The 27,877-nt window shown below is 45.2% G+C and overlaps 1 protein-coding gene across 1 annotated transcript in view; it reads left to right on the top strand.

Moving 5' to 3' along the window:
* NUP214 (nucleoporin 214) overlaps nucleotides 1-27,877 on the top strand; it is a 3,229,616-nt gene that overhangs the window by 1,810,795 nt on the left and 1,390,944 nt on the right. The window contains exon 24 of the mRNA XM_044058190.1: nucleotides 2,478-2,586. Coding sequence (XP_043914125.1) covers nucleotides 2,478-2,586 — 109 coding nt within the window. The remainder of the gene's footprint in view (nucleotides 1-2,477; nucleotides 2,587-27,877) is intronic.

Raw genomic sequence — 27,877 nt, 5'->3', positions numbered from 1 at the left:
GTTAATCAGCACAGTCCTTTAACACCCTTCCCAGGATGTTGTCCAGTCCAGCAGCCTTCCTGGGTTCACCTGTCACAGCATTTTCCTCACCCCACCTGTGGTTAGACTGAGCACTTCATCTTCTGGACTTGTTGGAAGTTTCACTGCCTTTGAGCAGTTCCTCTCCTCAAATCTGCTGTAGAATATGTTTAGCCTATCCAGGAATTCTATGCCAACTCCACATTTAGCTGATAGCGGTTTGTATTTTGTAATGGCTTTTATGCCCTGCCACATGTTCCTGGAGTCCCTTGTATCGATGAAGTGGCTCTGGACCTTCCTTCCATAGGCCCTCTTTACTTCCTTTATCCCTCTCTTCAGATTTTCCCAAGCCACCCTGAGAGCTTCCTTCTCATACATTTTGAGTGCCTCATTTCTCTCCCTCAGAAGGTCATATACTTTGCTTGTGAGCCAAGGTTTCTGATTGGCTCTTACTATGATATTTTTGTTAGTCATCACATCATCTACACATTTGCAAATATATACCATCACCATTTCTGCTTATTCGTCCAAGTTAATTTGTTGATCAGTTGTTGTAGCCTCCTTGAATATGCTCCAGTTAGTTATCAAAACAGTCTTGGATTTCTTTGATTGCTCCGTTTGGTCACACCTTCACTTCCTTCACAGTGTGGTTTTCTCTGAGTGGTGCAGGTTAGTATGTTGGTAATAGCGTAATGGTAATGTGGTCAGAGTTGCCCAAGTTTGGATGTTGAACAGCTTTATATGCTACCTTTATGTTGGTGTAGACTTTGTCCATGGTGTTCTTATCTCTTGTTGCAAAACCCACATATTAATAATAGTGTGGCAGTACTGATTTCAAATCTGCCTGGTTGAAATCTCCTGCAACAATGTGTTCAAAATCTGGGTTTTTATTCTGTATCTCACATACTGAGTTATGCAGTGTATTTAGTGCTGCTTTAGTGTTTGCACTCTGTGGGATGTATGCCACTATGATGCTGACACCAGTGAATTCTCGGGGAAGATGAAAAGGTCTGCATCTTACCGCCAAGAACTCTACATTATCAAAGCAGTGACAGAGGGAAATGTCACAGTTACTGCACCAGCTGTTTACATATATGTAGACTCCTCTTCCTGTAGATTTCCCACGGACTGCATGAGTTTGCTCAACACAGTGTGAGCCCTTCTAGTTGTATGTAGACTCTTCTTCCTGTAGATTTCCCATGGAGTGCATGAGTTTGTCTGCTCGACACAGTGTGAGCTCTTCTAGTTGTATGTAAACTCCTCTTCCTGTAGATTTCCCACGGACTGCATGAGTTTGCTCAACACAGTGTGAGCCCTTCTAGTTGTATGTAGACTCTTCTTCCTGTAGATTTCCCACGGAGTGCATGAGTTTGTCTGCTCGACACAGTGTGAGCTCTTCTAGTTGTATGTAAACTCCTCTTCCTGTAGATTTCCCCTGGAGTGCATTAGTTTGCTCAACACAGTGTGAGCCCTTCTAGTTGTATGTAAACTCCTCTTCCTGTAGATTTCCCCTGGAGTGCATGAGTTTGTCTGCTTGACACAGTGTGAGCCTTTCTAGTTGTATGTAGACTCCTCTTCCTGTAGATTTCCCACGGAGTGCATGAGTTTGTCTGCTCGACACAGTGTGAGCTCTTCTAGTTGTATGTAGACTCTTCTTCCTGTAGATTTCCCCTGGAGTGCATGAGTTTGTCTGCTCGACACAGTGTGGGCCCTTCTAGTTGCACTGCACTGTCACTGATATCAGTGTGCAACCACGTTTCTGTAAACATGAATATACAAGTCTTTCTCACCTTGCTTTGTGATGCCATTTCCAGCCTTATGTAATCCATCTTGCTGTCCAGAAAGCGCACATTTGCTGGGAATAGGATAACTGTCCACTGTTCATTTTTCAGTGACATTCTGATGGGTAAGAGCTATATACTTGAAATATAAGGATACCATCTGTGCGGCCTCTTCCACAGTAGCTTATCTATTTGCCTACACTTTTAGCATGGATTATTTATTGAAACTGTAACTGCAGACGTCTACATGAGATTCTTTGTTTTGCCCATCAGGTTGCGTATTACATCACTGTGGAAAGTCTGTGCAGGAACCAAGATAAGTACTTCTGACATCTCTTCAGGCTGTATTACATCTGAAGTATAAATGACACCACTTTAAGTTAATGGGTAATCTCTGACTAAAGTTCCAGATGTGTCACATTGTTCTTTCCTGAAAAGTGACACAGTAGTCTTTGGCTCCTTTTGTATGGACAGCTGAGGAGTATATCTCCATGTGGTGAGACAACCTCTTGTAGTTTTGGAAGATTAGGTCTTGAAGTGTGAAATTGATTATGCCATTTTACTAGTGAGGAACTAGGTTCTGACTGAATGCTTTATCCTGTGAGGAAACAGTGTTTCAGATTCATTGTTTCTAATGCATTGCAAGCCTTTAACTGTTTTTGTCTTTAATTGTTTCAGTTACAAGCACATCCTTGACAGAGTCCACTTTGAAGAACGTTCCACAGGTGAAGAATGCCCTGGAAATTAAAGATAGCAATCCCCAGTTAAGTGTTTCACCAGTCATTGGGTAGGTGTTTTTTAAAGTTTTTCATTGTTGTAGGTCAAGGTATAATTTCCATTTCATGCAGAGGTTAGTTCTGTGTACACTCATTCATGTTTTAAATCTCCATGTTTTTGGCACATATGGCAGCATTTTGCTTTAAGTTTTGGTATGGAATCATTTTTTTTTTTACTTAGAAATGCACCATGCACTCCAAGGGTTTTAAATGCACCATTGTTAGAAGTCTTTCGTAATGGAAGTCTTTTCCAGCAGTATAACACATGGCTTCAGCTTACTATGTTCTTCAGTTATGTAGTCTCTTTTCCCAGCACTGAAAGGGCCCTCAATGCTGTTAGGACTGTATCAATCTCGTGCAAGGACTTGGCGTTATTGCATTGCATCTGCAATTCTTCTAGTGAGAAACTCTCGCTCTGTCCAAAAGTGGAAGCTTCAGCACAGTAACTTAATGTCTGTGTACAAAGTTTTAGAGCAAATTTCTAGATTAAATAGAAAAGGTATAGTGGAAGAACAGGTAATTCTTGCTATTGATCCTTCAGAACTAGTGATGTGAAGTAGTTAACTTCATTTGTGCATCAACCTATGGGTCTTCGGATCCATATCAGATCCGAGCCGGCAGTTTCCAGCAACTAAGATCCAAGCTTCAAGCTCCTCCCCCTTACCCATAACTCCCTGCTATCCCTTCCTGACCTCAGATCTAGTTTGCCGCGATTTGAACAGCAGCTTGATCTTGAGCGTTCGAGTTTCCAGTGTTTTTCCTGTGAGAAAAATCTTTTCTTTTTTCTTAAGTTGGGTGATTTTTTGTGTTTGGAACTAGTTTAGTTTTAGTTTAGAGTGTTCCCTCGGGTTTTGTGTTTCTCCCCCTTGTTTTTTTTCTAGAGTGTTAGGGTGTGTTGTGTGTGGTCTTGGGGCCTAGTACTTGTGTTTAGTTAAAATGTCTGAGGCCTCCAAGACATTCTTTTCTAAATGTACCGTGTGTGGCCATAAGCTTTCCCCGGCTGATGGCCACACTCGGTGCGTTTTATGCCTTGGTTTTGAACACCTTTCTTCTGGCTGTACTATTTGTGCAGCGTTCAACCCCAGGGCTGTCAGGGACCGGAGGTCGAAGCTGATCCTGGCGGGACTACTGCTCCCGGATTCGGCTCTGTCCTCCGGCCCTTCCATGGTCCCTGCCGCAGCTGCATCCACGGACCCTTCCCTTCCTGTGGCTGGGACTCGACCTCCCTCTTCAGGCCAGGAGGATAGGGAAGCTAGGAGGGAGAAGCGCCATGAGAAACACAAGCGGCGGGCCGAGGCCTCTGCGTCGGCCCCACCTGCCAAGCGGGTCTCTTCCCCCCGGGATGGCCGGGCCTTCTCTTTCTCGACTCCGTTCTCCCTGCTTTTCGCCGGGGCCAGAGGAGGAGGAGACCCGATCTCCCTCGAGGTCATCGAGGCGGCACTCCCGTCCCACCTCGGTGGCCTCTTCCAGGTCGACAAGAAGCCTGACGGATGCAGACTTGGACCAGATGATAAGTTTCCTCCAGGCCCAGCTGCAGATGGGAGTGCTCCTGCCCCCCCTCCCTCCGGGGGGGGGGTGGCTCGACTCCATTTTTCACCCCAATAGCTCCTTCCCCGACCCGCTTTCCGGGTTCGGGGTCTTCGGAGCCGAGTAGCATCTGAGCCGGTGGGGGTGTCGGCACCGGTAGTCTAGGGTACTTTGGTGCCGACAGTACCCTCGAGTCTGTCGGGTCCCTTTTCTACGGATCCTAACTCTCTGAGCCAAGAGCTGAGCTTCGGATCTGAGGCGGTCAGTGTGCCTTCGGCTCCAACTAGGTCGGAGCATACTGGCCCTTCGGATCCGATGGCTTCGGCTCCGGCCCCGATCTGCCCGTCGGATCTGAGGGAGGGTTGGCGCTCTGATCCTAGGGGGGAGCATCTCTCCTTCGGCATTCAACGTGGTAGAGAGGGTTTTGTCGATGGAATCCAGGCCCCCGGCTTTAGCTATGGCTCCACCCTGCACTCCTTCGCAGATGGGTCCGACTTCCATCACCCGGCCCCAGGGACAGCCTGCTCAGACGTCCCAAATAGTTTCCTTGTTGGAACAAGATGTGGCTGGTGAGGCCTCCTCAGACAGCCCCCCTGAAGAGGCCCCTCACAGGCGCAAGTGCAAGAGGAGGCACTTGGACTCCCCCGAGTCCTTGACCTGAGGACACGGATTTGGAGGAAGGGGAAGGCTCCCCAAGATTACCCCCCGAAGACGTATCATTTGGAGACATCATGAAGATGCTCAGGATTGGGGGGGGAGACGAGTCCGTGTTCCTGGAGGCATTTGAAGCAGGCCCGTCTACCTCTTGGGTGTCCCCTCCGGCCGATCCCCTGGTAGATCTGATCACTACCAGGGCCTGGAAGGAGCCGGACACTGTGGAGCCCGTCCCTAAGAGGCCTGACAGAATTCTCAGCCTGCCTTCAGACAGGTCTCATTGGAGCAAGGGAACCCCTGTAGATGCCATGTTGGTGGCGGCAACTACCAAGAGGGAACTGGCCCAAGAGAGTCCCTCGGTCCATCCCCCTGACAAGGAGTCCCGGGCGATGGACCGTTTGGGGAAGCGGATGTTTGCATCAGCCACCTTCTCCATAAGGTCGCTGAACTACATGGCACATGTCATACGGCTCCAGCGAGATCTTATCAAAGAATACACTGGGTCGCCCCCAGAGTCCATGTCGGCAGAGGACAAACAGGTGTACTCTACCCGAATGGACACACTCAGGTCGATTTCCAATACCTCTGTGCGGCTACTGTCCCATGCTATGGAAGGGGCCGCTAGAGTTAGTGGAGCGGGCGTCGTACTAAGGCGACAGGTTTGGCTCCGCCACTGTGGTTTCACGGAACCCTTCAAGGCGTCATTCGCTAATGCCCCATTTGATGGTTCTGCCCTTTTTGGCAAGACCGTACACGATACCTTGGTCCAGAGCGAGAAAGACGGGAAGACGTTGTCTGCCGTCGGAGTCCACTTCTCTGCTCCCCAGAGGTCCTTCTCGACGAACCAAAAGGGACAGAAGAAGATGTGGTTCTGAAAGTCTCAGCAATCGCGTTTTGCTCTGGACTGCCCGTCCTTCAGAGTCAGAGGAGGACAGGGTGGACGTCGCCCTAGAGGTAGAGGGGGCACGAAGAACTTTGGGTCCAGAGAACCTTTCTCTGATCAGCCCACGCAGCAACCCTGAGGGGTTACCCGACTGCTCCACTCTGGAGGCAGTCGGGGGGCATTTCTCGAAGCACCTAGCAGCTTGGGAGTCCATCACGACAGACCGCTGGGTGCTTTGGATTATATCCAGAGGCTACGAGATTCCGTTTCTACATCCCCCTCTCAGACCCAGATTCCTCCCCGATGTCCCACCCGATCAGAGGGAGGCCGCAGCTACAGAAATTCGGCAGCTGCTAGAAAAAGGAGCGATCCAGCAGGCCCCCCTAGACCAGTACGGATCGGGCTTTTACTCCAGCTTCTTCTTGGTGCCAAAAAAGACGGGGGACTTGAGGCCTATCCTCGACATCCCTACTGAACCTGGCAATAGCCAAAGAAAAGTTCCGGATGGTCACTCTTCAATCAATTCTCCTCCTCTTGCAGGAGAACTGGATGTGCTCCATAGACCTCAAGGATGCGTACTACCACATCTTAATGGGCAGACTATCCAGGAGGTTCCTCCGCTTCCGGCTAGGAGCCAGTCACTATCAGTTCAAGTTCCTCCACTTTGGTCTCACCACAGCCCCCAGGGTGTTCACCAAGGTGTTAGCGGTAGTAGCGGCCCACCTGAGACTCCAGGGAATTCAGGTCTTTCCGTACCTGGAGGACTGGCTCCTGACCGCCCCCACATGGCATCTACTCTGCACAGCCAGGAATTTCTTCCTTCGCTTATCTCCCCGGCTGGGGATCACAATTCACGCTGGGAAATCCTCCCTCCTCCCGACTCAGGTCATAGATTTTACCGGAGCCAGGGTAGTCACAAACCATCTCTTAGTTTTCTTAACTCCGGACCGGTTGCGATCCCTAAAACTATATGTGCAGGCCATTCTTCATTGTCCGAACCCTGTGGCGGAACTGGTCCTGAGGGCCCTAGGCTCGATGGCGGCTACCATTAATCTCCTCCCCATGGCGCGCCTGAATATGAGAATTATGCAATGGACACTCCAAGTCCAATGGTCCTTCCTATGCTTTCTCCTAAGCCATCCTGTCCCTCTCAGCAGGGTTTGCAGGAGTGCCCTCTTGTGGTGGCTCCAGTCTCCAGACCTCCTAAAGGGGCGCCCCTTCTCTATGTTCCCTCCCCTAGCCACTGTGACCACGGACGCCTCTCGCCTCGGGTGGGGGTGGGGGGGGCATTGTTGCGGCAGGACCGTCCAAGGCACGTGAAACCAGAGACCTCACTGCATATCAGTGTTCCGGAGAATAGAGCTGTGCTGTTTGCTTTGCAAGCACTTCAGAGCCTTCTTCCCGTCGGGACGATTGCGATCCAGACGGACAACATGTCCGTCGTTTGGTACATCAACAAACGGGGGAACCAGGTCCTAGCCACTTTGTCAAGAGGCCATGAGAGTTTGGGAATGGGAGATTTCCACCAACTGCTTTCTTATAGCGATGCACATTCCGGGTCGGTCCAACATCCTAGTGGACAGACTGAGTCGCACCATTGTTTCCCCATACGAGTGGTCTCTGAATCCCAAAGTAGAGAAGTAGATCTTCTTTAAATGGGGTCAACCTTGTTGTGATTTTTTCGCCTCTCCTTCAAACACGAAGTGCGACACCTACTTCACTCTACTTCCTCCACCCGGGGAATCCCCAAGAGACGCTCTGGTGCATGCTTGGCCTCCCGGTCTTCTTTATGCTTATCCGCCCCTTCCCCTGATGCTCAAATTTCTGCAGAAAGCCAGACGGTTGGGGTGCACGATAATCCTTATTGCCCCATTCTGGCCTCGTCGGGCATGGTTCCCTTATCTGTGGCCTCATCTAGTGAATCCTTCCTGGATTCTAGATCCCCTTCCGGATCTGATATCTCACCCCCTGGGCTTACCAATCTGGACAACCTCAAGCTCGCAGCTTGGTTGATCCAGTTCCACTGTTAGTTCGGACTCCCGGTATCTCTTCCCAGGTCAAAGCGATCCTAGTGGCTGCCCATAAGCCGTCTACTAGGAAGGTTTATCGTAGCAAATGGAAACGTTTTTCTATTTGGGCTGAACATCAGCACCTGGATCCTTTCACAGCTCCATTACCAGCTGTGCTGGATTTTCTGTCAGGGCTGTTTGATAACGAGGCTAGCTCTTCCGCAGTCAAAGTACAGTTGGCGGCTATCGCTCATTACCACGTTGGATGTGATCTTGGCCCTCTAACTTCATCCAGATTATGTAAGGCCTTCTTAAAAGGCACCTTCCTACTAAGGCCTCCGGTGAAAGATGTGATCCCTCCTTGGGACTTATTGCTGGTGCTCCAGGCCTTAACAGCTTCTCCCTTTGAGCCTGCTGCCTCGGTAGATCTCAAGTTCTTATCCTGGGAAACAGCCTTCCTTGTCACTATCATGTCGGCAAAAAGGGTTTCGGAGCTTCAAGCCCTTTGTGCCAAACCTCCATATTTGATTTTCCATAAGGATAGGGTATTCCTCAGGACCAGTCCCTCTTTTCTCCCCAAAATTGCTTCCGAAGCTAATATTAATCAGTCTATTAATTTGCCGGTCTTCTTTCCCAGCTACCAAAATAAGGGCGAATACAAGTTACACTCTTTGGATGTACACAGACAGTTGAGATTTTATATGCACAGGACAGCCGGTCATAGACGTTCTGATTAGTTATTTGTGTCCTTTGCTAAATCCAGTTTGGGGAAAGCTATTTCTAAAGTCACACTATCCAGGTGGGTTTCTCAGTGTATTCTTTTGGCTTATGAGAGTTCTGGCAGGCCTGCTCCTCAGGGAGTCCATGCCCATTCAGCTCGGTCTGTTTCTACCTCTGCTGCTTTTCGGGCTAGAGTTTCGTTAGATGATATTTGCTCGGCTGCCACGTGGGCCTCATCTCACACTTCTATAAACCACTACAAGTTAGATCTGGTTTCCAGAGGGAGAGCATCCTTTGGCTCCACAGTGCTCCGGAACATCCTTCCTTGAGGGTCTCCCAAGGTTCAGGTAGCTGGGGACTGTGTCCCATAGGTTGATGCACAAATGAAGTTAACTACTTCAGATTAAGAAGTTATGTACTCACCATAACGTTCCATCTGAGTAGGTAAACTTAATTTGTCAGCAACCGTCCCTCCCTCCATCCCCCTGTCCCTTTCGGATGTTCTTTGATGTTCCTGCTTCACGGTAGTTTGTACCCGGTTACCTAGACAGGTTGTGATGTCAAGCCTTGTTTTAGGCAAACTCGATCTGAGGTCAGGAAGGGATGGCAGGGAGTTATGGGTAAGGGGGAGGAGCTTGGAGCTCGGATCTTAGCTGCTGGAAACTGCCGGCTCGGATCTGATATGGATCCAAAGACCCATAGGTTGCTGACAAATGAAATTTACCTACTCAGATGGAACGTTATGGTGAGTACATAACTTCTTATTTTACTGTCTTTCTTGAGAAATAAGTCATACTAGTTTCGCAAACATAGTATATTCTAATGTAGTTCTAATGGAATGAGAGCATGGCCATGTGCCGTTAGTTGTGCACTGGGCATTAGCCATAGTGTAGTGCATTTTATTGGTGCCTATGAGTCTTTTGTTATACCTGTCTTTACAAAATCTGAAAGCATTTGAGTGTTAAACTTGATGTCTGTGCTGTGTAATTGGATTGTGACCCGTTTTCATTAGAAGCCCATGAGCAAAGGCTTCAAGGGACTAAATATGGTAATAAAATAATACAAGAAAATGTATGCAACAGTTTTGATACAAATAAGGTAACGTGAGAAATGTACATTATGTAACATACATTAAGTTAAATGTGCAAGTGCTAGTGGACGTCAAACTAGGCAGTGCAGTCAGTGTCTTAAAACATTACTGTTTTAAGATCTGAGTATTGCAGATTTAATATAAGGGCATTCATAGGTATTTACTAGGCTAATAACCGCAAGGGCCTTTTTAAGCCTAGCCATGCATCCCAAATCTGACAAGTTTTCCTTTTTCCCATCCAGATGTCCAAGTTATACTTGAATTGGGTTAGGAAGGAACTCTGCTTCACATTAATGGGGAACCTGATTCAGAGAAAGGGTAATCTCTCTGGGATACATACCTGTCTGTCCAACAGGTCCTGTTAATATCACAGGCAAGGTTTAAGTCTTCAGAACGAGTAATTCTTGTGCTGTTTGTTTTGTGGATATGCAAGAGATCCATCAGGGTGGGGTCTGATAATGTGTTGTATGACAGGCTTAGATCACCCCTCAACAGCCAGTAGGAGACTGAATACATGGATAGGACCTTGAGGTGGCCTGCATAGGTGTTACTTCCGATATTCTTTTTGTGAGGAACCTTTGTGGACTTTCCAGTTGTTGGATGTACCTCAAGGTGGCATGTTACCAGGGGTGGATGGATGACTTTTCGAAGGATACTGTAATGCATTTTTTGGCATTTCGTTTTAGTCCATGGCTCTGACACCAGTTATTTGTCTGTGTCAGCCCTTCCTGGAGACCATTTGCATTAGTGGGGGATTCTATTACTGCTCCTAATTTGCAATCCTCTGCAAATTTAGTTAGCCAGAGTCCATTGACATTGGCGTTGATTTCAGAGAAGTAAATGCCAAAAAGGAGCAGTCCCAGGACCGATCCCGGAGGGGTTCCATTTGTGACTTGCCTCTTTGTAAAGGTGGATTCCCCAAGTCTTACTTCTTGGGTCCTGTCTGTGAGCCAGCTGGTTATACACCAGGTGATGTAAGGGTTTTATACCTAACGTCTTGAGTTTGTCAACAGTGCCTGAGTGGAACATTGTGTCAGATGCCATGGCCAGGTTAAGGTAGGCAGTGTGAACCATTTTGTCTTCATCCATTGCTTTGGTGATCTTCTCAAAAAAGTCCACCAGGTTTTGTAGGCATGACCTACTCTTGATGAAACCAAATTGGGTTGGGGCCAGTTTCTGGAGGTTTCTTATGTCAGTATTGATAATTTCCATTATCATTTTTCCATGGCTTTGCATTTGAGACTAGCGAGAGTTACACATTTGCAGTTTCCAGGGTCTGTAAATGTGTAAACCTTTGTGCCGAGGGATGACTGTTATTGTTCTCTATTAGTGAGGCACAAAGCCTGTTTGGAGGCTACAGTTAAATAGCAATTCCAGTTGGCCTGATAGGTCATGTTTCATGCTAAATAGAAGGCATCCTGGGATATTGTCTGTGTCAGTTGATGCAGTGCTCTTGGCCTTAGTGATGCATTAAGGACATGTTCCCTAATGATAGTGGGGGGAGCTACATTTGATAGTATTTCCTAAGGGAAGGTTGGTGGGAGAGACTTAAGATTAAAGCTGAATTTGTCAGCCAGTAGGCTTGCTATATCTTCTGGCTCAGTGTAGGTGGCTCCAATAACAGAGCTCTGCACACAGTTGTGTATTGCCTTTGAGGTTGCGGGCATAGCTAAAAATGCCTTGTGGTTGTCCTTGGCCTGGAAGGCCAAATTTACCTCAAACTTGGCTTTCTTAGACATTTTGTCCTCTGAGTTGTTTGTTTAGTTTAATGAGAGTGATTTTATCCTTCCGGCTGCTGCACCTTCTAGTTGTTGCCATGATTTTCTTCTTTCTGTTATGCAGCCTATTGTGATTCCAGCAGATTGGTTTGTTTTCTGAGTTAGTTCTGTAGTTATTCCTGGGAGGCACAGCTGCCTCCATGCAGGTATGAACATGCTTGTATAGGTATTCTGCAAACAGTTCTACATAGGCAGCAGTGTTCTCTGAGTTTATGAAATTTTGCCAGGCTATCACTTAATAGTAGAAAGTTAGCCTCAGAGTAGTTCCTGAATATTCTGGGGTTACCTGAGGTTCTAGGTTTTATTTTTTACTTTGAAGGAGCCCATTTTGTAGACTGACCTTACCAGAGAAAACATTGCACTAAGTTGTGTGCGGCACTCTCCCCTATTAGTAGGACCAGATCCAGTATGTTTTGCACCCCCTGGTTGGTGTATGGACAGTCTGGTCCAGGGGGTTTGTGTTTATAAAATCCAGGAATCTCTGTGCCTGCACGCTTGGTGTCACATACAAGTCCCCAGTTAATAGTGGAGTGATTAAAGTTGCCCATGAATATAGTATTGGGTTGGATGGTTAGTGTTTCCATTAAGTTTAAATACGTTATGGGTTTCTTGGGTCATAAAGGGGAACCTGTAGATTGCAAGGAAGTGGTGTGGGATGTTGCTTATGGTGATTTGAACGTGGAGAAGCTCAAGTACATTGTCCTGTTTGGTCAGCCTTAAGGTATATTTATTTTTGATGTAAATTGAGAGACCTCTACCTTTAGTCCCTGTCTCTGTAGTAGCTGGTCTAATTGTATGGAAGACAATTTAGCCTTGCTCTGCTGGTATGCCCTCCATGGCTTTAAACCATGTCTAGTGACCACAGAAATGTCCACATTCTCTAGGGTGAGAAGAATTTGTGGGGAGTGGAGTGTTTTTGTTAGACTTCTAGCATTGAGCAATAATAAAACCTTTGGATTTTTCCTGGTTTTGATTTGCTGTGTTGGAATTGCTTTCAGTTTGGCATTGCCTAAAAAAGGCACTATGGTGGAGGACAGTATTTTATCTAATATTTGGAAAGTCTAAAGGGGGAGAGGTGCAGACCATCCCTGGCAAAGCAGTATGGTCTGATGACCATCTCCTTTCATGCTGACAAATATTGCACCCCCTTAGAATGACACCAGAAAGTAAGCAAATATTAAAGTCAGTCATCTTTTGTTTGGATAGTGTCATCATTCATGGAGAAGATAAAATGCTATTCAATGCTAGGCTTATACCAGCCTGGGGCACACAGTCTAAGAGCTTCATAATGTCTCTATTCATATAGTTTAGGGAGGTACATCTGGGGTCATTTACACCCACGTGGGCTATGACCGAGTCATACTGGTACTTGTTATCCAGTGACCTGAGTATATGCATAATGTGTCTGATCCTGGCCCCTGATAAGCAACTGACCTTGACTTTCTCCTTACTCAGCCTGATGAGAGGGACAACAGTATTTTTCACAGTGTAGTCTTCAATAACCAGAATGTTGGATTGTGTGGTGGCTTGCCTTATGGGCGTAAAAGTAGAGACTCCATGAGATGGTGGCTATGTGTGTTGCTGTGGGGTGTTGTTTTGATAGTGTTTTCAGGGCTGCTGAGGGTATTTGTTATGTGTACTTTGTCTAGGAGGTCTTTGGACTTTAGAAAGGTTACATTTAAGTGCCTCAGCATGTGTGGGTCTATGTGCCTGCTTTGAACAGCGTGTGCACTGCCGAAAACCTGATTGACATTAGTAGTTATTTATGTGAGAGCTTTGCCTTCAGTGACAGTGTGTAAATACATCTGTCACAGACTATACGAGTTTGTTTGAGAATTAACTGGTAAACATGTAGCAGTTTCTACATTGCCTCAAGATGCCTATATCCACCAAGCTGTTAACAGAGATGGTGGGAAAGTCCATATCTATGGTAGCAGGCCCTTTTTTATCGATTAGACGGTTGGAGTAAGATTATAAAGTAATGTCAACAGTATCTGGTGTGCAGCTCTGGAGGTAGCACTTGTTACTGCAAACAAGTTGCCCTGTGTGCAACTAGGTATTTGTGAAATTTCAAGGGTGCTTTTATAAGAAAAGTTTCAACTCAAGGTATCTGCATCTCTACAGGGCACCGCCAAACACTTGAGGGGAAACTGATAAGTAGACCCTAATGATTTATAAATGAAGCATTTAAGGAGGTATTTTGAAGTTAGGGTAGACATAGTGAATCAAGCAGTACTTACTGAAAAAACGATTTTGCTTTGTCAAGAATGATGAAAAGAGGGGATTCGCCTGAATGGCTAGTACTAGTGCTGGTCTCACCACAGCTTCACTCTGCTGGTTTACAGTGCTGCTTTGCTGTTTCTCTCACCAGAAACAAAACATTAGCAACAATCCCAATATAAAAAGCAGGCCACAGGCTTTTGGGTGATAGTCTTGTCGCAGATGATGCAAGGGTCTGCTGCTTTAAGACTTTACTGGTAGATGCCTTAAATAGCAACCAGACCAATCAGAAAGATCAAACGCAAGGCACTTACTACCCAATGAGAAACTATCAGCAATCAATGCACTGTGCTTCTTTTTATCATTAGGAGCAAAATATAAGTACAAGTTCCAAGCTGGGACCTATGCCACAGTAGTCATGCTTTTTGGTGATCAGCAGTCTCCAGGAAATAATGTCCCTGTCTTTCTCTCATCAGGAGTGAAACAGAAGCAATAATCCCAAGATGACTACTGAAAGGCAGAATGTGTGCTCTCCAATAATTGGTGGTCTTGGAGTAGATGTTGTAGGTTTTAAATATACAATGACAAATGGGTTGATATCCTAAGAATTGTAGTATGCAGTAAGCATTTAGATATGAAAGGGGGTAATTTAAGCTTTAGCTGTCTAAGTTGAGAGCCAATAATTGTAAAAGAGGAAGATAGTTTGGAAGGGGGTGGGCACTTTGTATTCTGGTTCTATGGAATACAGTGAGATGGCCAGTAAATTTTAATAGCTGAAGGGGAGTGATTTCACAAAATGATTATTCTGTGCTTACTCACAATAGCCAGTGAAAGAGGAGAATGAAGGAAATGGTGGTCAAATTAACAAAAACAACAGCACCAGGGTGGGGAGGGACTGAATTGTGACTCACAAAAGAGACAGCTGTGGTCTCTTTCCTAGTTTAAATATGCAGTTAAAAGCAGAATACAAGTAAAACACTGTGTAAAAAAATTAAACAGAATATACAAAATAGAAGGCAGCGAAGCAGTACAAAATACAAGGTACCAAAGACAAACTAACCTTTAACTCACAGCAGTCTGTGACAGAGTTTGAATGAGCTTTTCAAGTAAAGTCTTTTATTACTTTCTTTTAAACACATGAAAAAAATATGCATACACACACACACACACACACACCCACATATATGTATGTGTGTATATATATATATATATATATATCAATGTATGTGTACATGTATGTCTGTGTGTGTATGTATGTGTGTATATATATATATATATATATATATATATATATATATATATATATATATATATATATATGTACACACACACACACCCCCACACCCACATATATGTATGTGTGCATATATATATATATATCAGTGTGTGTACATGTATGTCTGTGTGTGTATGTATATGTGTGTGTGTATATATATATATATATATATATATATATATATACACACACACACACACACACACACACACACACGCACGCATACATTGCGTGTGTGTGTATATATGTATATGTGTGTGGGTGTATATATATGAAATATCATACAAACAGATTTTGAGAAGGAAGCTATGTAACATGCGAGTAGGTGAGATCATTTGAGACAGTGCAGTTATATAAAGTTGTATTGCTAAAACAGCGAGTCTCTCAAGAAACATTTATAAAGGCATGATTGCAGTTACCTGGGGGAAACTAGCAGTGTACATGTGATAATGAGGAGCACTGGGCCAAGAGAGATCTCTGAAAGATAATAAGATACATGATGGATAAAGGCAAAATAGAGGCACTGTAAATGCAGTTTCAGACACCACAGTGCACTAAAAACAGATGAAGTTCCTCAAACATAGGAACTGGAGAAGGAGCAACAAGATCTGTGATTTGGGAGATGGTGTACAAAATGTTAGCATAAGATTTACCATCCTGTGACATCTTGTACTGCTTTTCCAAAAGTCTAAAGCCTCCTTGACTGTAGGGATTTTTCCATTTTGTAATATGTGGCTTTAATGCACCACTGTCATGAGCCAAGTGATATCTAACCCTTAAAGCGACCTCCATTTTTTTCCCTCTAGACATTCATGTAGTTTGGATCATGTTTTAGTTTTCCCTTACTGTTTACGAATTCAGATCACAAGGCAGGACCACAACAGGAATTTCCCATTTTGCCCGTAACTAAAGCATGCCATTGATAACAGTTTCCAGTGCAAGAATTTAATGGGTGAGTTCTGAGAGAGACACTAAAGCTTACAACCTACAATTCTAGTCCAGCACCTGTTGGCAGTGGAAGCAGTGCAGTGAAAGCTCCCAGACAGGATCAGGATTCACATAAGCTGAAACATCCAGAGTTAAAACATGGCTCCCCCCTCAGCGTTTCTGCAGGAAAGACTGGTGTCTGATGCTGCAACATGCTGTTAGAGGCCTTTTGAGATTCAAGACCTAAACAAAGGAAACAAGCCATTAAATCCCTAGTGTTTGCTGCTTGGGTCACTTTTACTTATATCCCAAAGTAGATGGCCACGTATCTGAATACTGTCGTTTTTTGCTGATGAAGGTTTTGTCTCCTTCCTATGCATCTACAAGGCCACCTTTTCTACACTAATCCTGAAACCTGCCATTGCCAGGATGCCAGTTAAAGAATAAATACCATGGGGTCTTGTCAGAATGACTAGCTCTCTGGATGGCTGTCATCCTAGCTATCTGAAGGATGGCGATCCTCACTGCCAGGCAACAAATGAACCAGTCTCTGTGGTGAGACTGTTTCTAGCTGTCTGAAGGATGGAGATCCTTACTGCCAGGGAAGAAATGAGCCAGTCTGTGTGGTGAGACCGTTCCTAACTGTCTGAAGGATGGAGAGCCTCACTGCCAGGGAAAAAATGAACCAGTCTGTGTAGTGAGACTGTTCCTAGCTGTCTGAAGGATGGAGATCCTCAATGCCAGGGGAGAAATGAACCAGTCTTTGTGGTGAGACTGATGTTCTTCGTGTTTCACTGTTGCAGTCATTACATTTGGGTAATCTGCTGGCAGGTTGCCCTCAGTGGGCCTGAATTCCAAAGTCTTGGGTCCTGCGTTGGTTGCAGTCTTCTCTTCCATGACGTCAGGTCGTCATGGGTATAAAACATGCAGCCGACGCCATTTTCTTCAGTCTTTCTTGCCGCATGGTGCCCGAAGCAGAAGCATTTCGCAAGTGCTGGTCGGCCGACTACTGAAATATTCTAGTTTGAATTTCAGAACCGAAGTCTTCATTAAAGCTAAGTACCCCATTGGGGAAACTTTTTTCTTGCTTTTTACTGATGTCAGAAAAAGTTAATAATTGTATTACTTGTGGGAAGCAAATACCTCATAAGGATTTCCATTTATACTGTATTCCTTGCCTAGGCCCTGATCACAACGTGCCTGACTGCCAGTTTTGTGCTAGATTTAACCAACGCACTATTAAGCGTTGGTATATTTTTGCATCATAGTATTTTGGAAACGGATTTAACTACCCCGAAATGTCGTCGGATAGCAATTCGACTACCAGAGTATATAAAAAACGTAAAGAAAATGACAGAGAGAGCCAATCGAGATCCAAAACAGATGAAGCTTCTCCTAAGCCAGTCGCTGGTTCGCCGGTACTCAGTGAGGCGCTTTCGCAGCCCCTGATACCAGTTACCTTCGAGTCACAGGCCTGTACCAACACCCATGTGGAGTCCGGCACGCCGCAAGATATTCAAGGTATTGGACCAACTGATGTATCTCCCTCAGTAGGGTCCGGAGCCACTGAGCAGGCACCGGCTTCTGAAGGGTGTATTCAGACCTCAACATTTGTATATCAAACCGATGACAGCTGCAAAACCAAAGACAAAAGCAACTTCTAAAACTAAAAAACCGACGCACGAGCCACGTGCACAGGCCTCTGTACCTAAAAAACAGATGATCAAAATGGCTGAAGGACCTTATTACCTTGATCAGGGGTATTCATCCCCCTCCAGATAAGAGGCCTAGGCAAGACACTAATTATGAATCTTTAGATAAGGTTTCTATTTCTTCTGATTCCTGTTCTGATCAGGAATTATCTATACCTCCCTATGAGGATTCTGATGCTGAGGAGTCTATTCCATCTGCGTCTCCTCCTGAGGATTATTCGTTTGGTGAAACCTTGCATACTTTGAGGGATCATTTTCACTGGGAGAGTCAAGACTTCTCTGAATCAAAAAAGAGGCTCAAGGATTTCCTTCTTCTCCCTCAGCACAAGCCTTTAGCCATTCCCTCTCTTTTAGACGTTTTGGATGATGTGTTTTCGGAGTCAAGTTTGACCTCTGACTCCTTACCTCTGGCTCCCAGTAAGCCTGACCGATATTACAGGGTTCCTGACTCACATACATTTTTATTTAGAAACCCTGCTGCTGACCCTGAAACTATTTTACAGGGTCCAAAGGGAGTTAAGGCCTCAACAGCAAAAAATCCTACCCCCTCTGACAGAGATTCAAGGGCACTTGACAGATGAGGAAAAAAGGTTTATACATCTGGAACCTTGGCAATCAGAGCATTAAACTGTCAATTTCATATGCTTAAGTACCAACAACATGTTATGGGATTACTGAAACAGAAAATTATGTTGATTTCAGAATGTGCAGAAAATAAAGAATTGCAGGAATTATTGCATGCAGCTGAACAAGCTGGAAAGCATACTTTGCAATGTGGTTTTGATTCCTTAGAAGCCTCGTGCAGGGCCGCAGTTAGTGGATCTGTGATTAGTAGGCATGCCTGGTTAAAGGAACAAAATTTGCCTGATCATGTTAAAGCTAAATTGCGTGATGCACCTTTACAGCATGATTCTGTGTTTGGTATTAAGGCAGAAGAGGTTTTAAAGAAAATGCAAGACAAAGCTAAGTCTATGCAAACTGTTAAAGACTTCTTACAAGTGCAGCCACCCAGATTCAGTAGACACTGGCCTACAAAAAATTGGTCCTTTCCTGTGTCAGACAGAGTTCAAAGGGGCAAATCCAGACGCCCTAAGGGTTCCAGATACCATGCACAAGATTCATACAGGTCAAAGCAATGGGGCGCTTCCACCGCCAAATCTGGAGGAGATAAAGCGCAAACCTACAGAAAGCAATCCCGATATCTTCCCTCTGCCTACACCAAGCACTTATCTTTTGGCAGCACCCATAGGGGGAAAATTAGCACTTTTTGCTCAAAATTGGCAGTTAACCCAGAACAAGCTGGTACTAAACATCGTATCACAGGGATACAGATTCCATTTCCATACTCTGCCAATGGCAAATGGTTGGCCAAATCTGCCAAAAAATGAATGGCCAGAGGCACAGAAACAGGTTACGTCACTCATGGATATGGGGGCCATTCAGACAGTACCAGAACAGGAAAAAGGGCAAGGTTTTTACTCAAGACTGTTCTTGGTACCCAGAAAGGACAAGGCCTGGTGGCCAATACTGGATTTATCGATTTTGAACACATACCTGGACATTTCAAAATGCTGACTTTGCAGCAGCTTCTGCCCATGCTGGGCAAGAATGATTGGCAGGTGACTTTAGACCTAAAAGAGGCATACCTGCATGTCCCAATAAGGCAATCATGCTTAAGATACCTCAGATTCAAGGCTGTCTTAATGCATTACCAATTCTCTGCACTGCCACTTTGGCTTATCTACTGCGCCCAGGGTCTTTACAAAGTGCCAGGGTAGTAATTGCATTTTGCAGACAAAGAAGTATACAAATATATCCTTACTTGGACGACTGTCTCATTCAAGCAGAGAACAAGGACACTCTTCTTTGACACCTGGTGATTGGGAAAATGCTTCTAACATGCCTAGGGTACACAATAAACGAAAAGAAATCACAACTGGTACCCTCTCAAAAGATAACATTCCTGGGTGCAAGCTTGGATACAACTGCCCAGATGGCTTGCCTCACGCCAGACAAGCAAAGGCCAACTGACTGCTTACTTCAAACTGATGGCAACAAAAACCCAGTCTTCTGCAAGGCAAATGCTGCAGGCTCTGGGCTTCATGGCATCCTGCATCCTACTAATCCCATATGCAAGACTGCATATCAGGAAACTTCAATGGTACCTAAAAAGTTTATGGAGTCCGCATTCACACAGTCTGGAAGCAATGATTCCTCTCATTCCCTGCCTGCAACAGGAAACAGGTGGGCAAAGGCATTTCACCAAAACATGGGACTGCCCTTCACTCTACCCCCTGCCAGCCAAACCTTAACAGACGCATCAGATTATGCCTGGGGGCCCACATGGCAGGAAGATGCATTCAGGGCTTAAGGACACCAAAACAAATGCATCTTCATATCAACCAGAAAGAGATGCTAGCAGTTCAAAATGCCCTAACAGTCTTCAAGGGCTTACTTTCATCCAGGACAACTACTGAAAAAGACAGACAACACCACAGTCATGTGGTATATAAACAAGCAAGGGGGCAGACACTCATACCCCCTTTGCAGATTAACCATGGCACTATGGGACACGGCTTTGATCTACCAAATACATCTTCAAGCTCAATTCCTGCCAGGAAAACAAAACACTCTGGCAGACGATTTAAGCAGAAACCTTATGGATCCTCATGAGTGGAAACTAAATCCACAAGTCTTCAGCATGATAACAGAGAAATGGGGGAGCCCAGACATAGATCTATTCACCTCTCCACAAAATTATCAATTGAAAAGATTCTGCACAAGTATTTATCACAGACAAGCATGGAAAGTGGACGCCCTATCTTTTAGTTGGAAAATCCTATCAGTTTATGCCTTTCCTCCTCTGCATCTTCTACCCAAGGTCCTCTTAAAAGTCAGACAAGAGAAGCCAAAGATATTAGTTGCCCTGAACTGGCCCCGCCAATACTGGTACCCAATCCTAAGGAACTTGGCTCAATACCCAGCTTGGACCTTGCCTTAAAGACCACAACTACTGTCCCAGCAAAACAATCAGATCCTGCACAATCAACTACAGACTCTGAACCTGGCAGCATAGCTAATCATGTAGTCATACAAACAACACCTCTCAGTAAAGCTGTGAAGGATGTCATTTTGGAAGCTAGAGGGCCTAGTACAAGAAAATTTTATGCTGACAAATGGAAGAGATTCTGTGCTTGGAATCAAGCACAAGGAACTGATACAGCAGAACCAAATATTCCTCCGATATTACAATACTTAACTGAGATGCTTGACAAAGGTATATCTTTCTCATCAGTCACAATCCATGCCTCTGCCATTTTGGCTCATTACAATACAGAGCCGCCAATCTTTTCTCATCCTTTACTAAAGCAGTATCTTAGAGGAACCAAAAATTTAAGGCCTCCTAGAAGATCACCATTACCTGCATGGACCTTAATTATGTGTTGGAAAAGCTCACCCTGCCTCCATTTGAACCAGCTGCTACCGCTGATCTACAGTTCTTATCATGGAAAACAGCTCTGCTACTAGCAATTACTTCAGCAAGAAGAGTTTGAGCTACAGGCCCTCATGGCTGTAGAGCCTTTTATCATATTTTACCCAGACAGGGTGTTTCTGAGGACAATTCCTACTTTTATGCCTAAGGTGGTTTTCAGTGTGGTTCTTAAGCAATCATTTCATCTGCCAACTTTTTATCCAAATCCGCAGAATAAGGTGGAGAGAATTCTGCATTCCTTGGACGTACACAGACAGCTAAGATTCTACTTGAGCAGGACAAAAGCTCTTAAGAAAAACTGAGCAATTACTAGTGGCATATGCTGCAGGATCAGAAGGAAAGGCTATTTCAAAGCAGACAGTTTCAAAGTGGATAAGCCACTGCATCTGTTTCTGCTACTTACACCATGGTAAACCTGTGCCCAAGGGCATTAGATCTCATTCCACCAGAGCTGCAGCTACTTCAGTAGCCTTTCTCAGAGGAGTACCAACCAAAGACATTCTAGAGGCTGCACAGGCACCGGCTTCTGAGGGTGTATTCAGGCCTACAGACTTGCATATTAAACCGACTCCACCTTCAATACTAGGCCTAAATCTCGATCTATGTCTAAAAAACAGACGCCCAGGCCACATGTTCAGGCCCCTACACTTAAAAATTAAATGATCAAAATGGCTGAAGATCTAATTCCTCTAATCAGGTGTAGTCAACCCTCCCCCTTCTAAGAGGCCTAGGGCTGACCTTGACTATGAATCTTCTGATCAGGACTCTGTTTCTTCTGACTCTTCTAATGACCTGGATTTGTCCATACCTACTTATGAGGATTCTGATGCAGATGATTCCATTCCCTCTGCTTCCTCCCCCTGAGGACTTTTCTTTTGGGGAAACTTTACATACCTTAAGGGAGCATTTCCACTGGGAAAGTCAGGAATTTTCTGATTCGAAAAAGAGGCCTAGGGATTTCCTTCTACCTCAGCATAGGCCTTTGGCTATACCTCCTGTACTAGACATTGTTGATGTTGCGTTTTCGGAATCCAGTATGGCCCCTGATTCCCTGCCTCCGGCTCCTAGTAAACCTGACAGGTACTGCAGGGTTCCTGAGTCCCACAAGTTCCTTTTCAAAAATCCTGTTGCAGATCCAGAAACCATTTCTCAGGGGCCGAGGGGCATTAAGGCTTCTATTGCTAAAAAAATCCTAACCCTTCTGATAGAGACTCCAGGGCGTGGATTGATGGGGTAAAAAGGTTTATACTTCTGCAACCTTGGCAATCAGGGCTTTAAACTGCCAGTTTCATATGTAAAAATATCAACAGCATATCATGGGACTGCTTAAACAGAAAATGATGATGATTTCTGACTGTGTGGAAAATAAAGATTTACAGGATTTATTGCATTCTGCTGAACAAGTTGGAAAACATACTTTGCAGTGTGGTTTTGATTCTTTAGAGGCCTCCTGCAGGGCTGCTGTTACTGGGTCTATGCTTGGAAGGCACGCTTGGCTTAAGGAGCAATCTCTGCCTGATCATGTTAAAGCGAAATTGTTGGATGCTCCCTTAAATCAGGGCCGCCTGTTTGGTAATAAGGCTGAAGAAGTTCTAAAAAAAATGGAAGATAAAGCTAAATCTATGCAAACTGTAAAAGATTTCTTACAAGTGCAACCTCCAAGATTTAGTAGGTACTGGCTTACTAAGAATTGGTCCGTTCCAGCTCCTTCCAGATCCTCTCAAGCCAAACCCAGACACTCCAAGAACACCAAGTTTCAGTCCCGGAGACTCTCAGAACTAAGCAATGAGGGGGCCTCCACTTCTAAATCTGGAAATAACAAGACACACCCTCTATGGTAAACAGTCTCAGTGACTTCCCTTTAAAATTACCAAGCACTTACCTTTTAGCCACCCCTTTGGGGGGAAAGATTGCTCTTCATGCAAAAAACTGGGAACTCCTAACCCAGGACAAATGGGTTTTAAATATTGTGTCCTAGGGATACAGATTTCATTTCCACATGATGTCCTTCATGGATGCATCTGCAGTCATAACAAGTGGGTTGTCCTGTCGTCAGGCAGCCCTGCAGTCGGCCGGATTCCAAAGTCCGGGTCCGCTTCGCTGATGTCGCACTCCACCCGACGCCATCTCTGTTGGTCTTCGGTATAAAAGCATCAGCCGACGCCATTTTCCTCAGTCTTTCTTGCCGTGGCTCAAGCAGAAGCTGTTCGCAAGTGCCGGTCGGTCGGATCCAGAGATTACTTCTACCGAATACTACTTCGAAGACTTCTAAAGCTAAGTACCCCGTTGGGGACTCTTTCTTGCCTCAGCCGATGTCAGAAAAAGTTAACAATTGTTTAACCTGTGGGAAGCAAATACCTCATAAAGATTTCCACTCTTACTGTCTGCCTTGTTTAGGCCCAGCCCACGACGTAGCAGCCTGTTCGGCCTGTGCCTCTTTCAACCGACGAACGCTTAGGCGCCGGTCGGAGTTTGCAGAACAGTTTTTCGGTTCTGATTTTGCGTACATTATGCCGTCGGATCCTCCGACTACCCCCAAAAAACGCAAAGATAAAGACCGACACTCGCGGTCCGCGGTTTCGGCCGAAACCACGGTAAAGCAAACCGCGAGTGTCTCGGTTTCGGCCGAAACCGAGAAAACTGCTCAAAGTACAGCTGAACCTATTCTTACAACTGAGGCCCCTGCTACAACTCTTGAATCGACCTCAGAAATTTTACCCACTACGGTGGTTGACTTATCAGACACCATCCCCTTGGATGTCTCTACCCCAGCACGTGGTGCTGCTAGGCCTCCAGCTGCCATGTCCATTAAGGCCTTCGCCAGGGCTAAAGCAGCCAAGACTACTAAAACAGTGCCTGTTAAACCCCCTACATCCAGGCCCTCTTCTAGTTCTCAAATGCTTTCTTTGGCAGAAGATTTAATTTCTTTAATTAGAGGATCTCAATCTCATCCAGACAGGGCCTCTCAGCCCCAGAGAAGAGACCTAGGGCAGAGCCCCCTGAGCCAGTGTCTTCTGATGATTCTGCTGATGAATCAGACATAACTGACCAGCCTGAGGCCCCCTTCTCCAATTTTGAAGATTCTGATGCTGAAGAATCCATTCCAGCTGCTTCCCCACCAGAAGAATTCTCCTTTGGGGAAACCTTGCATGCCATGCGAGAACAGTTCCAATGGCAGCAACAGGATTTTTCAGACTCCAGAAAAGACTTAGGACCTTTCTGCACCTCCCACAGCACAGGCCCTTAGCTATACCTCCTGTTCTCTCTGTGGTGGATGATGCTTTCAATGATGTTTGCTCCGCTCCAGATTCTTTACCCCAGCCCCTGCCAAACCAGACAGATTTTACAGGGTGCCAGATACTCATCACCACCTTTACAAGGCCCCACTTGCAGACCCAGAAACTATATCCCAGGGTCCCAAGGCAGTAGCCGCGACCACAGCTAAAACCCTATTCCTTCTGAAAGGGAAGCAAGGTCACTAGACAGATGGGGTAAAAGGTCTACACTTCAGCTACTCTCTCAGCTAGAGCTTTAAACTGTCAGTTTCACATGATACAATACCAAGAGTTTATGCTTGATCAGTTAACTAAAAACTAACCACTGATGAATCTCTTGATAAGAAATATGTAATAGAGATGGTAAATAACATACAACAGGTTAGCAACCATTCCTTAAAATGTGGCTATGATGCACTGGAGGCTTCATTTAGATCAGCCATGACAGGCACAGTGATAAGAAGGCATGCATGGCTAAAGGAACAAGCCTTACGGATCATGTTAAAGCTAAGTTGCTAGATGCTCCTATGGACAAGACAAGTTTGTTTGGTACACCTGCCCAGCAGGTTATGAAGAAAATGGAAGAAAAGGCAAAATCTGTTCAAACTGTTAAAGATTTCTTGCAGGTTCAACCCCAAGGTTTAGCAGGAACTGGCCTGCCAAAAATTGGTCCTTTCCTGACTCCACAAAATTTCAAAGGGGCAGGAATAGACGTTCCAGAGGCAGAAACCAATCCAGAGGAGGTGCCTACAGAGGATGACAGTGGCAAGGTAACAACAGAGGCACAGACACAGCCACTGCCACTACATCAGCACAACCACAGTGACTTAATCCTAAATCCGCCTACCAGGGAACAAATAGCAGCTCCTCTAGGCGGAAAGTTAACCTTATTTTCAAAGAACTGGCACTACATAACAAAAGACAAGTGGATTTTACAAACCATAGATCAAGGTTACCGGTTTCACTTCCACACTTTACCAGTCAAAAGAGGAATGCCAAATCTACCTCCAAATCAAAAAACAGAGGCTCTCCGCCAGATAATGGAGTTAGCAAACATGAGAGCTGTGGAAAGAGTGCCAACAGCAGAACAAGGAAAGGGGTTCTACTCCAGACTATTCCTAGTTCCAAGAAAGGAAAAAAGTTGGAGACCAATTCTCGACCTGTCCACCTTAAATACATACATCATTGTCCCAAAATTCAAAATGCTGACCCTACAGCAACTTCTTCCCATGCTGGGCAAGGAGTCTTGGCTGGTAACTCTAGATCTCAAGGAGGCATACCTGCACGTCCCCATTCGACCAATCTGCAGAAGATACCTCAGATTTCTTGCAGGATCAGAGCACTATCAATTCTCAGCATTGCCCTTTGGCTTATCTACTGCCCAGAGTATTCACAAAATGCCTGGCATCAGTAATCGCCCATTGCAGACTACAGGGAATTCAAATTTACCCATACCTGGACGACTGCCTGCTACAAGGGGACAACAAAAGCAAGCTGACAACAGATTTACAAAGGGTCATTTACTTGCTACAAGGACTGGGATACACAGTCAATTTACAAAAGTCAAGGCTGATACCATCCCAAACAAGGACATTCTTGGGCGCGGAATTGGACACAGTACAACAAATGGCATTCCTGACTACAAAAACAAAAAGAACTTCCTCTTTACTTCTTGGCACTAACAAAACTGAACAAGTTAACAGCAAGAAAAGTTCTGCAGGCCTTGGGCTTCATGGCATCATGCATAATCTTGGTCCCATTTGCCAGACTACATATGAGGAAACTACAGTGGTACCTAAAGAATTTATGGTCCCAACACAGACACAGTCTAGAAACAGAAATCCCACTAATTCCATGCTTAAAACAGGAGTTCCTATGGTGGGCTCAGGCATGCCAGTCAAACCCAGGCCTACCCTTTCGCAGATGTCAACCAAGCCAGACCATCACAACAGACGCTTCAGACCTAGGATGGGGGCCCACATGCTGGACAAATGCGTGCAAGGATTGTGGACACAGGATCAACTTCACCTGCACATCAATCTAAAAGAAATGCTGGCAGTAAAACTGGCAATCCAAAAGTTCAAACCATTTCTCAAAGAGGGCCAGTTGATGATAAGGACAGACAACACCACAGTCATGTGGTACATCAACAAACAGGGAGGCACTCATTCATACCCCTATGCAGAATGACCTTGGAGCTGTGGACCCTGGCACTCAGCTACAACATTCAGTTACAGGCAATATTTGTACCGGGAAAGACAATACCCTAGCAGACATATTAAGCAGAACCACTTGGATGCCCACGAATGGAAGCTGCACCCGGACATCTTCAAGACCATCTCAAGAAATGGGGAATGCCACAGATAGACCTATTCGCATCACCTCTCAATCACCAGCTCAAAAATTCTGCACAAGGACATTCCACCCACTAGCATGGAAAGTGGACTCACTCTCCTTCAACTGGAAAGGCCTAACAGCATATGCATTCCCACCTCTTCCTTTGATACACAAGGTACTACTAAAAATCAAGGAAGAACGTCCAAGGATAATCCTGATAGCTCCAAACTGGCCAAGACAACACTGGTACCCACTACTGAAGAGCATGTCTCGGAACAATATATGGCCAATACCCCTGATGCCTTTGATGTTGACTCAGAACAACTACAGCATCATACATCCAAACCTAAAACGCTGCAACTGACTGCATGGAACATCACATAGCAGCAGCTAATCCAGAACTTTCCCAAAGAGTTAAAGACATTATTCTTGAAGCACGCAGACCTTCAACAAGAAGGAACTATGCTGGAAAATGGAAAAGGTTTGTCATTTGGAGTACGGAAAGAGGAAAAGATGTGTCAAACATAGATATGCCTAACATTCTGGAGTATCTGGCCGAACTTCTTCATTCAGGCCTGTCCTACTCCTCCATCAAGATACATGCATCAGCTATTTCAGCAGAATACAGCTTTGATCCACCTGTTTTTCGCACCCTTTGCTCAGACAGTTCCTCAGAGGAATCAAGAATGTAAAACCTCCAAGGAAACCACCATTACCAGCTTGGGATTTAAACTTTGTGCTAGAAAAGTTGACACTATCACCCTTTGAACCAGCAGCAACAGCAGACCTACAACACCTGTCATGGAAAACTGCTTTCCTACTGGCAATTACTTCAGCAAGGAGGGTTTCAGAACTACAGGCCTTAATGGCAGTGCAACCCTTCCTAATCTTCCACCAAGATAGAGTGTCCATGAGGACTAATCCTACATTTATGCCCAAGGTGGTATCCAGAGTGTCTTTAAACCAGGCAATCCACCTACCTACCTTCTTTCCCAACCCACAAAACAGAGAGGAAAGAATACTGCAAACCTTGGATGTACATAGCCAGCTACGCTACTACTTGAACAGAACAAAAAATAGCAGAAAGACTGACCAACTTTTTGTAGCCTATGCAACAGGAAGGGAAGGAAAAGCTATTTCCAAACAGACAATCTCCAAATGGATAGGAAATTGCATACGATACTGTTACTCCTTCCATGGAAAACCAATTCCACAGAACATAAGACCTCATTCTACAAGGGCAACAGCCACTACCACAGCCTTCTTACGAGCAGTGGCAACCAAAGACATTATTGAGGCGGCTACTTGGACCTCCGTGCATACATTTGCCAAGCATTATAATTTGCCTCTATATTCCAGATCCCGAGCAGGGTTTGCCACTGCTGTACTGCAAGGGATCCT

Source organism: Protopterus annectens, chromosome 16.part0 (assembly GCF_019279795.1).
Source record: "Protopterus annectens isolate FY-2018-M chromosome 16.part0, PAN1.0, whole genome shotgun sequence".
In the NCBI taxonomy this organism is placed as follows: domain Eukaryota; kingdom Metazoa; phylum Chordata; order Ceratodontiformes; family Protopteridae; genus Protopterus; species Protopterus annectens.
This window is presented reverse-complemented; position numbering and strand designations above follow the sequence as displayed.